Source organism: Micrasema longulum, unplaced genomic scaffold, assembly GCF_059751315.1.
Source record: "Micrasema longulum isolate JH-2025_06_02 unplaced genomic scaffold, ASM5975131v1 h1tg000614l, whole genome shotgun sequence".
In the NCBI taxonomy this organism is placed as follows: Eukaryota; Metazoa; Arthropoda; class Insecta; order Trichoptera; family Brachycentridae; genus Micrasema; species Micrasema longulum.
The window spans coordinates 523806-536464 of record NW_028277810.1 but is presented as its reverse complement, the minus strand read 5'-3'; the positions used below and the strand labels follow the sequence as shown (position 1 = coordinate 536464).

Genomic DNA, 12659 nt, shown 5'->3' with positions numbered 1-12659 from the left:
CTCGTGGATTTTGTATGTAAATACACGAGATAAATGATTTTTCTATGGCTGCGAGAGAGTTTGGAATACCAGCCCTGATTCCAATAGTGAGTTATTTACAACTCGTTGAAAATAACCCTCAAAATTAAATATTTGAGTAAATCATAAGAAAAAAAACAAGAGGACACAACAAAAAAAAATTACAACAAATGAATCAATAATGTATTCTTCTTTATTATTTTACAACAAGTTAGTCAATAATTGGTAGCAGCTTCACCGTGCACTGCGCAAATATCGCGAGCAACTATAACTTTATTAGGGAATAAAGCTGCCAATCGAGGGTGGTTGAACGCGAACAGAAAGAGTGTCGAAAATTCTCACTTTTGTCTACATGAACATTTTGAAGGCTTGTAGTCAAATAAAATAATATATGTAACCAAATCGCAAACACAATATCTTGTAAAGTAGAAAATTTTCCATCACATTTTTTTAAACTTTTGGTGCTCATTTATAATTTACACAACCTATGTTAACACCCAATACAAAAATAATAACCCCGCCAGTTAGTGTCATAACTATGGTAACGATTTACACAGAAATATGAAATAAAGAACTATGAATATCTCTTTCTTGCACAAATGTTGGCATGTGTATGGTGATTTTCATTCTCTTTTGTTGATTGTTGAGGACATTGCAATATTTGCTAAATCTGAGATGCAGCTAGCAAGGGAATAATGTGTCTATTTACTATCTTCAAATCAGTGAAGCAGGACAGTGACTCCAATAAAGTTAGTTATTTTCACAAAATTTACAGTACTAAGTACCCTTTGCATAATTTATTTACATATCGACGCTGGAAAGGCCATTACCTTTAAACGACATCACAATAACGACAGAACTAATTACATTAAATGACACTGGACTTGTAAAATATTTTCAATAAATGGGCGAATACACATAAAAATATGATTTACCCTGTCTATAGACGATGTTCTGAATGGAGATTGTAATATAATTTATGAAATATAATTTTTTAAAATTTTTAAATGGCTCTCCTGTAAAGTTTTCAAAATGTCGCTAAAAGTAAATAGCCTTTCCAGCGTCGATATATATATATATATATATTTTAATTCCTTATTATTGGCTGATTTAACTAGTCACTTAACACCTGTGTGAAGTGATTCTGACTAAGTTTAAAAAAATTATATTACCTACATGAAAACATATTTACAAAATTTATTTAAAACTTCTCCTCACTAGGATAACTGGTTCTGAGGACTATCCAGAGCTTAATTTTATCTTTCTTTGATCATATGTAACAGCGGTGTAAACATAAGGAACCAACCTCTCGACTCCTGGGAGCGACTTAAAGAAGTAGAACTTTCCCTCTCTGTAGGGGATGCTGCCACATGAGATGAAGAGCGACCATTCTGGACCCTAAATAGAACAATCATTCAATTTTATTTGTCAACAAATTACACATTATGCATATCAGATCTGATGGGAACAATTTGAAAAGGTGAATAGTTACCTTATATCATGTTGGGAACTCCTGTGATCGTGACTATCATGGCGAGAACTGTGTCTGAAATTAGAAAGGATACAAATATTGAAGCATGGTTGAGAGCAAAATTATTGCAAAGGCCACTCTGCCATACTCTGTACACAACACAAGGGCAACTCTAGCACACTATGTACACATAACAGTGGCTACTCTGATACATTCTGTAAAAGGACAGGGGCCACTCTGGCACACTGTGCACAATTAATGCAGGGACCACTCTGGCACACTGTACACAATACAAGGGCCGCTCTAGCACAATATGTACACAACGCGGGGGTCACTCTGGCACACTCTGTACACAATATGTAGCTCACTCTGCTGGCACACTCTACAAGATCTGACATACCTTGGAGGGGGCTGATGGTGAGCAGGCTTGCTGTGGGCAGGCGCAGGGCGGGCCTGGTGGCGGGCAGCTAGCAGCAACCCGGGGTCCGAGGAGGGGGTGGATGCCAGACTGCCTGAAGAAGCACGACCGCTCTACAAATCATAAAAATAACATTTTAATTATTTTGCAGGGATAACATATTATAGTCCTTAAAATAAAGCTTGATTAGAATGACATTTGTCAGAAAAAAAAACGACATAACTTTGTAGTAACGTTAAGGAGTCATTTATATTGACACACGAAAAATCATTTGTATTTGGTACGTTAATTAATTTTTTTAATACAATGCCTGACATATAAATCAACATAAATATATAAAATCAGCTTTAAAACTAAAATAAACCTAATTATTAACAATGTTTTTACAAGGTTACATCATTTTGCAAAAACGTTAGAGATGGGACAAATTGATCAGTGTAATTTGATCGAAAAAAAAATAAATTCGTTTGATAATGTTCACGAAAAAAGTATAAATGTCTTATTTTATGGTGAATTCAACACACTATAATAGGTTTGTTTTTGCGTTTTTATTTCAATTTTTCGAAACAGAGTTTCATGTTTGCATGAAAAAACTGATAAAATCGATTTGATCGGTACATGATCAGTGATCAGTAATTTCCCATCACTATTGACATGAGTTTGACAGCTGTCATTTTAATCAAGCTAAATTTTAAGGACTATAGACTATAGGCAACTGCTATTGCATTACTGCCTGTATCTAGCACACATTTTTACCTTGTTTTTTTTTTTGAGAAACCTTTCAAATTTACCATTCAATCTAAAGTACAATAATAAAATACTACAAATAAATATATACGGGCAAGCTCGATTATTTCACACGCACATCAATAAAGGTTTCAGCACTTTTACTTCACAAAAGTCAACAGACAAGAGAGTTGGGAAAATGTGATGTTTAAACGTAGACAGAAAGGTGAATGTTACACGGTGTGTAAGGCAGCCACTTAAACGAACCAGTGACAGCTCACAAGCCCTGTAAATGCCTAGACTTGCATATTCCCTTCTCAAAAATGTTTTCAATTTCTGTAGCAATAAAATTAATATGGTATAGGTTTATGTAGATAATTGTCATACCTGCATATAGGGTGACGGTGGTGGAGGTGCTTCCAAAGGCTGCGTGTAAGAACCCACAAAACTTTTATGACAATTTTACAAATATTTTATCGCAAATCATAACAAAATCTAGTGGTTAAAATGTTCACAATGCAAATCTTTTTTGAACATATAATAATCATCATCCTACCCGTCCATACTCGATGGTGCATAGGACACTGCCTAAGCTCACTAAATCCAAGTATATCGATCATCTGTTACACGAAGGTAAGTTGGACAGCCTTATGCTTCAGGTGCCGGGCGACAAGTAGCACCACCTTTTTAATCAATATTTCAAGTCGACCTTCCCAGGGATCAAACCCGGGACCTCAAGCATGGTAAGAGAACGACCCAACCTGCGTAATGCAATGCTGCGTTATAGTGATCCCCAAGTCGCCATTTTAACGCTGTGGGCCTTATGGATGTAGATGCTCATACGACCACCTACATGGTATGGATAGCCACTGAACAAAAACCAACAGATATGGATAAAGACAAAATACAAACTCATCCTAGACAGTGGAAGGGTTATCTAATCAACAAGGACAACGGAAGCCTCTCGTAAGTGATTTCGTGTTGCCAACGTTCGAATTCGGCAATCCCGATTTTTTGCAACCAAGTGTTGTCAGTAGTGGAGGATATTTGAAATAGAGTACCTATGCGTCTAAATTGACTCGTTACAAAGGAGAGTCAGCAGTGTCCGGAGAGCCCAGACTTCATAATAAAGGGGGACCATAAAGAAATTGTGCATTTTCAGCCACATTCTCATTCTGTATTTTTTTCTGATGAAATGTAAATGTAACTGACCATGAGGATTTATACCAGTTTACTGAGAGCTGCTTAGTACATCTTTTCTCGTTCGGCAGTAAGTAATTTTTCCTCGTATGTGGGCACCTCTAAGGCGACCCAAGTCCTCGGATGTGGTGTGCGGAAGTAATAATAACAATAAATATAAGATACTGACCGGTGTGGCTTGCTTGATGGTGACCTGAGGAGTTGGCTCTACAGCAACTGGTGTGGGAGATGGAGAATTCACCTGTGGAACATGAACATAATAAATACAAAAATAATGGAGATAATTACCTACAATGTGATATAATTTTTTGTTTAAATAAAGACTTTAATCTTGAACAACCATCTTGTATGTAGAATGAGGTGTGGTGGTCCTGTCCCAGTTGGTGACGGACAGAAGAGGCGAGGTTGCCGTTTGAATGCAGATTTATTACATGGTGAATAAATAATGAATTGTGTCGCGCGAGTGTTACGGCGACGAGGAGTTGAAGTGGCTGCACTTGAACTACATGCTGGAACTGAGTCTTCGGATTGGCTGAGCTGACTGGTGCTGACTGACTAACTGTCTCTTTATAGGCCACGTTCCTTAGTTCATGTCTCTATGGTGCGAATGTACTGTAGGACATCGCTCTTAGGTCTTGCAGAATGTAAAGTATTGTATTCAATATAAAACTATGACTTGCTTCATCGGTCATCGCTCTATTCCAGGTAAAGTGATTTAGCAAGTGTGTGTGTCATCGATCACGGACTATGAACCTGACATATTTAAACATTCTTGGTAAAATAGTTGAGGCTTTGGTTACCTGGGCTAAGCGCTGCTCTATTTCTTGCTCCTGCTGAAGAGCTTTTACGAAGGCCGTCTTGAGGCGATTGGTGTGTTCTGCCTTCAGTGCTTTCTTCACATTAGAGGTCACACATTGTTCACAAACCACGCGACCTTCTTTGCCTACAAATAAATTATTCACATAAAGCAACAGAAACTAAGTAAGGAACTTAATATGAAATAAAACGCTGATTTAAGTATACATATTTATTAATTAATTTTTTGCAAAAATTGCACAATTGTTTTGCCTTCTAACGAATGTGAAGATTAGTAGATTGAGGGTCGGTCTTATACACAATTTTTCAGGGTCATACTGCGAAACTTCAAAAGAACATTTTTTATTATGTACTTTTAAAAAAATCCTAATGAGTTTTTTAGAAAATTGTAATTTTTCTGCAGTATATTTAGTATAGTCTAGTACATAAATATATTTTTATGTAATTTCATTTTTTCCATACATTTTTCATTTCCTCACTTTAGCTTTTTCCTCAGTTCTACACTTTTTTTATGCTCCTTATAAAAACGTAAAACAGGAGTTTTACTGTAGTATAATTAATATAAAAACATAAGGACGTCATCTAATCAATTTCTTGGTCGGTTTGAAAACAGTGCTTAACCTAAACAATCTAAAACAAGCATAACTAAACAATCTTAGAAACTATTTAAAATTACAGTAGGTGTGGTAATTGTGTCATCTTTAAGCCAGGAGTGATAACACCGCTTGGTTCTTGAATTGCAGCGAATTGAGTAAAGACAGAAAAAAGTACTAGAGAAGCAGCCAAAAACGGGATTTAGGGAGATTTTGTTAACTGCTCTGAGGATCCTTGGTAGAGGTGAAAAGAATCCAACATTGGTTCTGAAATTTCCTACAGAAAAGACAGCATTGGTACGCAAATTACAGTGAGGTACATTGAGGTTTATCTGAGCAAAGATATCATGGGCATATATTATATTGCGCAAAAATATTCAACCAGCCAAAACGCTTCTAAATTCCAAGTTGAAAATGTTAAATTACATAATACATGGTTAATTATGATTGTCTAGAATACTAATTTAAATACAAGGATTGTGCGTGCCAGGCTTACCCGTTATATTGTGGAAGGTGGCATTTGTGGACTGGCCCTTTCGCGTGGGCGGCTTCTCCCACTTCCAAACCGGGGTGAAGTCGGTCCCGCATTGCGCGCAGCTGAAGGGGACTCCCACGCCGCTGCCCCTGGAATTGTGGGACCTTCAACGCATTACTTCACTGCCAGTACGCACCCGTTACAAAAAAGGAGTGGGGGGAACAATAAAGAATATCAATAAAAAAAAAATCTGTAAAAATTTATAAAAAAGTTATTTTAAGTGATGACACATTAAAAAAAAATTCTACATTTGCAGAAAAAACACTGAATGCATTTTATGAAAATTAATCATAATAATACTAACAAAGAAATTTTTTTTTATCTACTACATGGTTTTGGTAATAGATTTCTCTGGATTATGTGTAGTCGCTAGTAATTAAAAAAGTGTTTTTTATTTTCGTGTTTTTCAAATACGATTTACTAATTACTTACATTATGTAGCTACAAGCTTAAAAAAAATACTTATTTTAAATACAAACATGACAATCGATTTTAAAGAAATCATTGAAAATAGGGAAAAATATCAATGATCTTAAATTTTTTGTGATATGTTCCTTAGCTTAGAATGAAGAACATTAATTAAGTGTTTTTTTTAATGCCATTTTATTCATACATTTTTTATTTCTTCACTTTCATTGCACTCTTGAAAAACATAAAAAGGGGGATTTTACTGCCATATAATGTATAATTAATAATAACATTATGTGTAATAATCACATGTTTTTTTATATTATGATACACAAAAAAATAAGCCATAACATGTCACCCCGTGAGAGGGTAATTTTAGAATGGTCTTGACGGAATATTTTGTTATACTTGGTTAAATATTAAACTATAAATATTTGAAACTTTGGGTTTTCCAAATTTAAAAAAAATATTTGAGCTGTCAAAAATGTAAATACCCAACGGGAGTCAATAAGCAAATAAAATATAAAAAAGGGCAAAGTAAATGTATGTCCTCACTTGTCTTTGATAGTCAAAAAGTCCACAACGTGCTCCAAACCGACCAGGTATACGAAATCCGTGTTGCTCGGGTTAGGAATAAAGTTCATTTCTGGTGGAGGAGGCTTTGGTGGCGGAATCTGAAATTAACAACACTATTACAGCCATTAAAGCAAAGATGAAATAATAGTCTACCATAAACTCTGAATCCGGGCAAAGAAATTTAAGGCTTTTGGGACCCAAAATTTCAATGTATTGCCCGAACATCGTAAAACCGTAACCTTCCTTCTGGGTCCACATTTCACACCTGGATTTCTCAAACAACACAGTGATAAAATATATGTTGTAGCAGGAAATACCAAAATCGTGAGTAAAGCTTTTGGTATTCTAAAATTGTACAGATATTGTAAAGAAGAGATTGCAAAGAAAAAAAGAAGACTCGAAATTGAGCCCGGGAAAAGTGTTAAGGGGTGCCAAAACTAAAAAAAGGATGCCCAAAATACAGTAAGAAGTTCTGGGAAAAAAACTGTAAGTATGTCAACACTTGAAAAATATAGAAAATAAAAAAAGTGTAAAAAAAAGGAAAGCAGAAAGCGGATTTAATTTATTTCTTGCCAACATTTTGTAGAGGGTTGATGTCAATTGAAAAATACACATATTAAAAACATTATATACACATACATATTTGGTAGAGCTTTTTTATTGAAAATAGTTTCAAACACCTCAAACAGTTTATTAAAGTCACAAAATAGCTGTAAAATTACTCTGTTATAATGTTGTGATTTACAACATTGATCCTTTGAGACCCAAGTCACAAAATTGTTGATTTGAAAATCAAAAGAAGAAAGGTGAGATAGATTTGAGCAGATAGCCTAAGCCGGGTTCTTATTTTTCCACCACAACAGCCCAGGAAGCCCAATTACAGTGGTGAAGTACAGAGACCCTTTTTTTATAAAGTTTGTCATACTCTCAAAAGACAGACAGCTGGCTACGGAGCAAAGTTTGTCATAATCTAGTGTGTTTGGAATGTTCAGGGTGGGATATTATATCATTTGAATTTATTTATAGAAGGTGACTAGACCCAAACAGTGACAATGATAAAGATTTTAACATTACATCTTATTATGATTCACTGTCGGATTAATATAATAAATATGATATCCGATATTAATAGAACTTACTTATTATTTTTTGTATTTTAAAGAGGATTATCATTTGATATTAATGACTCAACTTTTAAATCTCAATCAATAATAATTAATATTTGGCTGATTTATATAGCGCCATTTTTGTAAAAAATCACATCAAGGGCGCTTTAAAATTGTATATCTAAACTTACATTATAACTAAACTTAAGTGATACATTATATTTCTAGATTTAAAATTGAGGGTATGATAGTTTAAAGAAGTGGGATTTTAGTTGGGATCTGAACTGACTGGGACTGTCAATGATTCGTAAGTTTGAAGGCAATTGGTTCCAGGCAGAGGGGCCGGCGGCGGCAAAAGCACGATCTCCAAATCTAGTGTTTGGGGAGCGCCGGATTTCAAAAAGTTTTCCTCTTCCTGAATCAAATGCTGACCTAAGAGTAGATTTTCTTTGACATGTATTTTCCCTAATACAAAGGTCCGATAGGTATTTTGGAGCCATTTCATGAAGGGATTTGAATACTGTCCAGCACAGCTTATATTTTATTCTCTCTGGGCTTTTTAACCAGTGCAAATCTCGAAGATGTTGTGAGATGTGAGAATATTTTTTTACTCCCGTAATAAGGCTTGCTGCTGCATTGAAACAGATTGAAGTTGAATTATGTTGATTTGTGTGATTTTGTAAAGGGCTGGAGGTTTAATTAATATTTTATTTTTTAATATAACAGTTGTTCCTTTGTGTTTGTAATAATTACCTTCTAATAAATATTTGTATGAGTTTTATTTTTATGATTATCAAAATATCTTTAAATATTTCTATTCATCCCATATGGCGTTGCTATTGACCCCTCTCTAGGGGCGAAAAGCTACAAGCAAATTTTATAATAAAGCATAAAGAAAAACTCAAGAGCGGCATGCTGAAAAAAAACGTAGATCCAACTCGGTCCTAGGATTTTAAAGTAATAAAATTTCATATTTGTTTAAAAACAAAAAAAAATAGACGATTGAATGTAAAATTTGTTTCAATTCACGCCATTTGAAAAAAAATCTAGTTCTATGATTAACATAGTTTATTATAATTAATTACGGTACCTTTATTTTTATTTTTTTAACCTTGATTTTAGTTACTCTATATCATATTTTTTCACGTCCAAGTGGGAAAAAAATATGGTTCTGTGCGGGAAATAAAACCAGAATCCGTGACGACTGTTTTTGACTCGGTAACTACTTTCAGGTCTGTCGACTTGTGTATACTTTTAATTTAATTTGCGAATAATGCCACTAATGACGTTTGTAAATAAATTAATAAAAATAATAGGAAACCTAAAAATGAATAATGATAAAAAAATAATCACCTGAAGTAAAGTCTTCTCCAGCTGTTTCCGAAGGGCGAGTTTAGCAGCGGCCTGACGCTGGGCAGGTGTTTGGCTATCTTCCTCTCGCCGTGAAGAGTTCTGAGGATAATGTTAAACAAATCGTGATGCAAAATGAATATTTCAAACCTTGATCATACAAAAAGTAAAAATATCATATGTAAACAAAACATTTTGTAGAAATGTATGAATGGATTTAACTCTCGAGGGATTTTTTTGCTATACAAGTTATGACAGCACTACTACGAGTTACTCACAGCATAAGGGAGTAATGTATTTTCAAAAAGGTTTGTAGCTTAAGTATTCATCAAGTATAATCTATATTATATTCATAGCCACTAACTTAAACTAGTAAATAAAACGCATAAAAAAGTGTTTAAACTAATAAATTAAATATGCCAATTTTGAACGCAGGGCAAGGGTTAAGAGACACAATTTTGGGCATATCATGAAAAATTCTCATAATTATAGCGAAAAATATAAATTGATTTACGACTGTTTTTTTTATTCTGTCCCTGACTAGCGAATTGCAACTATAAATATGATGTTCTAAACTACGAGTAATTATTGTCCTGTAGTATCTTTACATGCCAGTGTCCTTTATAAATGTTATTTGTGGAGGAACGCTCGAGTTTTTCTGGGTTGCTAAGCCGTGTGTCAATGGGGCTTGTCACCATAGTTTCAAACCACAGTGAAATAATGTGCACGCTACGCTTATAGAGCCGTCCAAATTCATAAAAATTCAAGTATGATTTTGGTCAAACACGAAGTTAACTTGTTTGCAGCAAAACAACAAACCGTACTCAGGTCTAAAATGGCTAAATCAATATTAATATCTAGTAAAGTGTATTTTTTACATTTTCCAAGGGAACAAAAAAGGGTAAAACTGCGGTAAACCCTAAAATTAGGAAATTAAAAATGTATGGAATTTTAAAAAATAATTATTAATTCTAAACTATAGTGTAGGTATACCTATTTTCAATGATATTAAAAAGATTTTAATATTTTTTATTAATTTATTTTTTTTTAATTTTATAATTTATAATTTCTAATAATTTTAATTTTTTATTTTAAAAACAAGTTTAAATACTTTAATACGTAAATATTAAAGTTTATTACAAAAAAAAAAACTTGAATTTGCATAAAATAAATACAATGGTTTTTCCTCTTAAAGTGGGAAAACTTAATTTTTATGGTATAACTTTTATTACTGTGGCATACTGTTGGTAAAAGAGCCATTAAAAAAAATGAAAACGAAGAAGTAAAATCACTTTGATTTTAATTTAAGATAATAATTTACCCTTTATTAGTTGCTTGCCTGTTTTTATTCTTCAGTTCAGTTTGGGCACGTGGGGTACCGGGTTTATATTGTCATAATTTGGGCTTTTTTGACACATCAAAGCAATTCGAAATTTTTTAAACGTAAAACCGATGTGATGTAAAATATAAAAGTTAATTAGGGAGAATATTTGTATGAGAATGTACAAAGAAAAATGGGACCTGAACAGTTCTATATAAAAGGCGGGAAAACATCAAATTGAGGAAAGTAAAAACGAGGTTTTAGCGTATTATTTCCTTAGAGGAAATATAATTCATTTGCTGCAATTCACAAATGCTGACTTTTTATTGTTATAATAAGAAAAATTTCCACATAATTTGTGACCAAAACCAAGCACAACAACGAAAGCGTCCGTTGTCAAACCAAACAATAATGGCTGCCAGCAGAGTGAAGTTTTCGCTAATCAACATTTTGGAACGCTTTTGTTATATGCGAAAGAGCCAAATGGCATCTCTATAAGCGGTAGCATGCGCATTATTACTTGTTTCAAGCAGTATTGTAGCATATATAATCAGCTATTGACACACAGCACAACAGCCCATAAAAACGCTACCAATGTTTTGGATTAATAACATGTAAAACATGTTACTCCAAATTCATTATATCAGACAATTAGTTGGCTTATGTTATATCCTGAAGAGTTGGATCCGAAGTCTCACCTGGTCAGAGCAATGGGCGGGAGATATGCTCACCGCAGCGTTGTTTGCCTCAGCTGACAGCTGCGTCCAACCAAACATTCCACGGGTATTATTATACTTGGCCAAATGTACTTACACATTATTTTGTTTGTGCGTTTATTTTTATTTATTTTATTTCTGTTTTGGTTATTTACTTACAAATGAGGTATATATTTATTCAAATAATTGACATGAGTTAAAAAGATAAAATAATTCACAAGAAAATAATTGACATGAGTAAATAAGTCAAAAAAATTAACAAGTAAAAAAAAATATGAGTTGTGTCACTGAAATAAGGGACACTCAAACACTTTTTTAAAGGAAGGAATCGGCATTAAATTTACAATTTCAGTTATTTACTTTGCGGAACTAAGAGTGCATTTATTTGGAAAATATATCAATTCAATAAAAAATAGATTTTAAGAGAATTGGACAGTAAAACAAACAGGTCAACCACATTGCACCCATTTTTTATTTAATTTGAGACAATAGATTACCCTTTATTTGTTGTTTAACTGTTTTTCTTTTCTATAATTTGGGCTCACACGAAAAGCGGTATCATTTTTATGGAAACATAATTTTGACTTTTTTAACAATCTTAAACGAACTTCAATTTTTTTTAATGTTAAACTAGGGAAATGAAAAATGAAAAAAAATATTGGGGAAGTATTTGTACGAGAATGTATGAAAAAAAATGAGATTTGAAATTTTGGCATAAAAAGCTGAAATTTTTTTAATTGAGGAACGTAAAAAAGAGGTTTTGCTGTATTTTATTACAGAAACAAAAATGAGAGAGATAATTAAATCAACAAATTTATGGATTTAAGTATCACTCGTCATTTATTTATCATTGTAATTTTCAGCCACCAATTTCACTAACTTCAACAAGTTACTGTTTTTCTTAAAATACAATATAAACATTTTTAGCAAAACAATTAGTCGTTTTTTTCCATAATTTTTATTATTTGCATACTGTGAACAGCCATAAATAATAACTGGCAATTTAATTGTTCCATTTTGGATGTGTTTATGTATGTGTTACTCGTATTATGTTTTTGTCACGAGAAAATAAAATAAAACTGTGGTATTAATGCTTTCAGATTCTAAATTAAGTTAGGTACCTTGTTGACATGGCTGGGCGGAACTGTAGTAGGGGTGATGGTGACAGACGGGGTAATAGAAACAGTTGGAGAGGGAAGATCTCCACTTCGCCCACTGTGTCCTGATCCTTGCGAGTTCTGGAATAAAGAAATTACACACAGATTGTAGAGATGAATTATTTTAATGGAAATTATTATACAACAATGTTTCGAGTATTTCTAAATGTTTGCAGACTGGCTGGATTTCCTCCTTGGGGATTTGTTTAGATCAAAATTTGTTACAGCAGAGGGATTTTTTTTTTAAA

General features: G+C 33.4%; 1 protein-coding gene across 11 annotated transcripts in view; it reads right to left on the bottom strand.

Annotated features, from left to right (window-relative positions):
* Positions 1 to 12659, bottom strand: part of simj (transcriptional repressor p66-beta simjang) — a 33956-nt gene that overhangs the window by 6510 nt on the left and 14787 nt on the right. For 8 of the 11 annotated variants that reach the window (XM_088228890.1, XM_088228886.1, XM_088228891.1 and 5 more), the window contains 9 exons: positions 12376 to 12492; positions 9221 to 9319; positions 6741 to 6859; positions 5739 to 5881; positions 4634 to 4776; positions 4003 to 4074; positions 1890 to 2020; positions 1511 to 1564; positions 1325 to 1416 (listed from right to left, as the gene is read on the bottom strand). In XM_088228890.1, the coding sequence (XP_088085016.1) occupies positions 1325 to 1416; positions 1511 to 1564; positions 1890 to 2020; positions 4003 to 4074; positions 4634 to 4776; positions 5739 to 5881; positions 6741 to 6859; positions 9221 to 9319; positions 12376 to 12492 (970 nt within the window). The remainder of the gene's footprint in view (positions 1 to 1324; positions 1417 to 1510; positions 1565 to 1889; positions 2021 to 4002; positions 4075 to 4633; positions 4777 to 5738; positions 5882 to 6740; positions 6860 to 9220; positions 9320 to 12375; positions 12493 to 12659) is intronic. The other 3 variants (XM_088228888.1, XM_088228894.1, XM_088228896.1) reach the window with 1 other exon arrangement.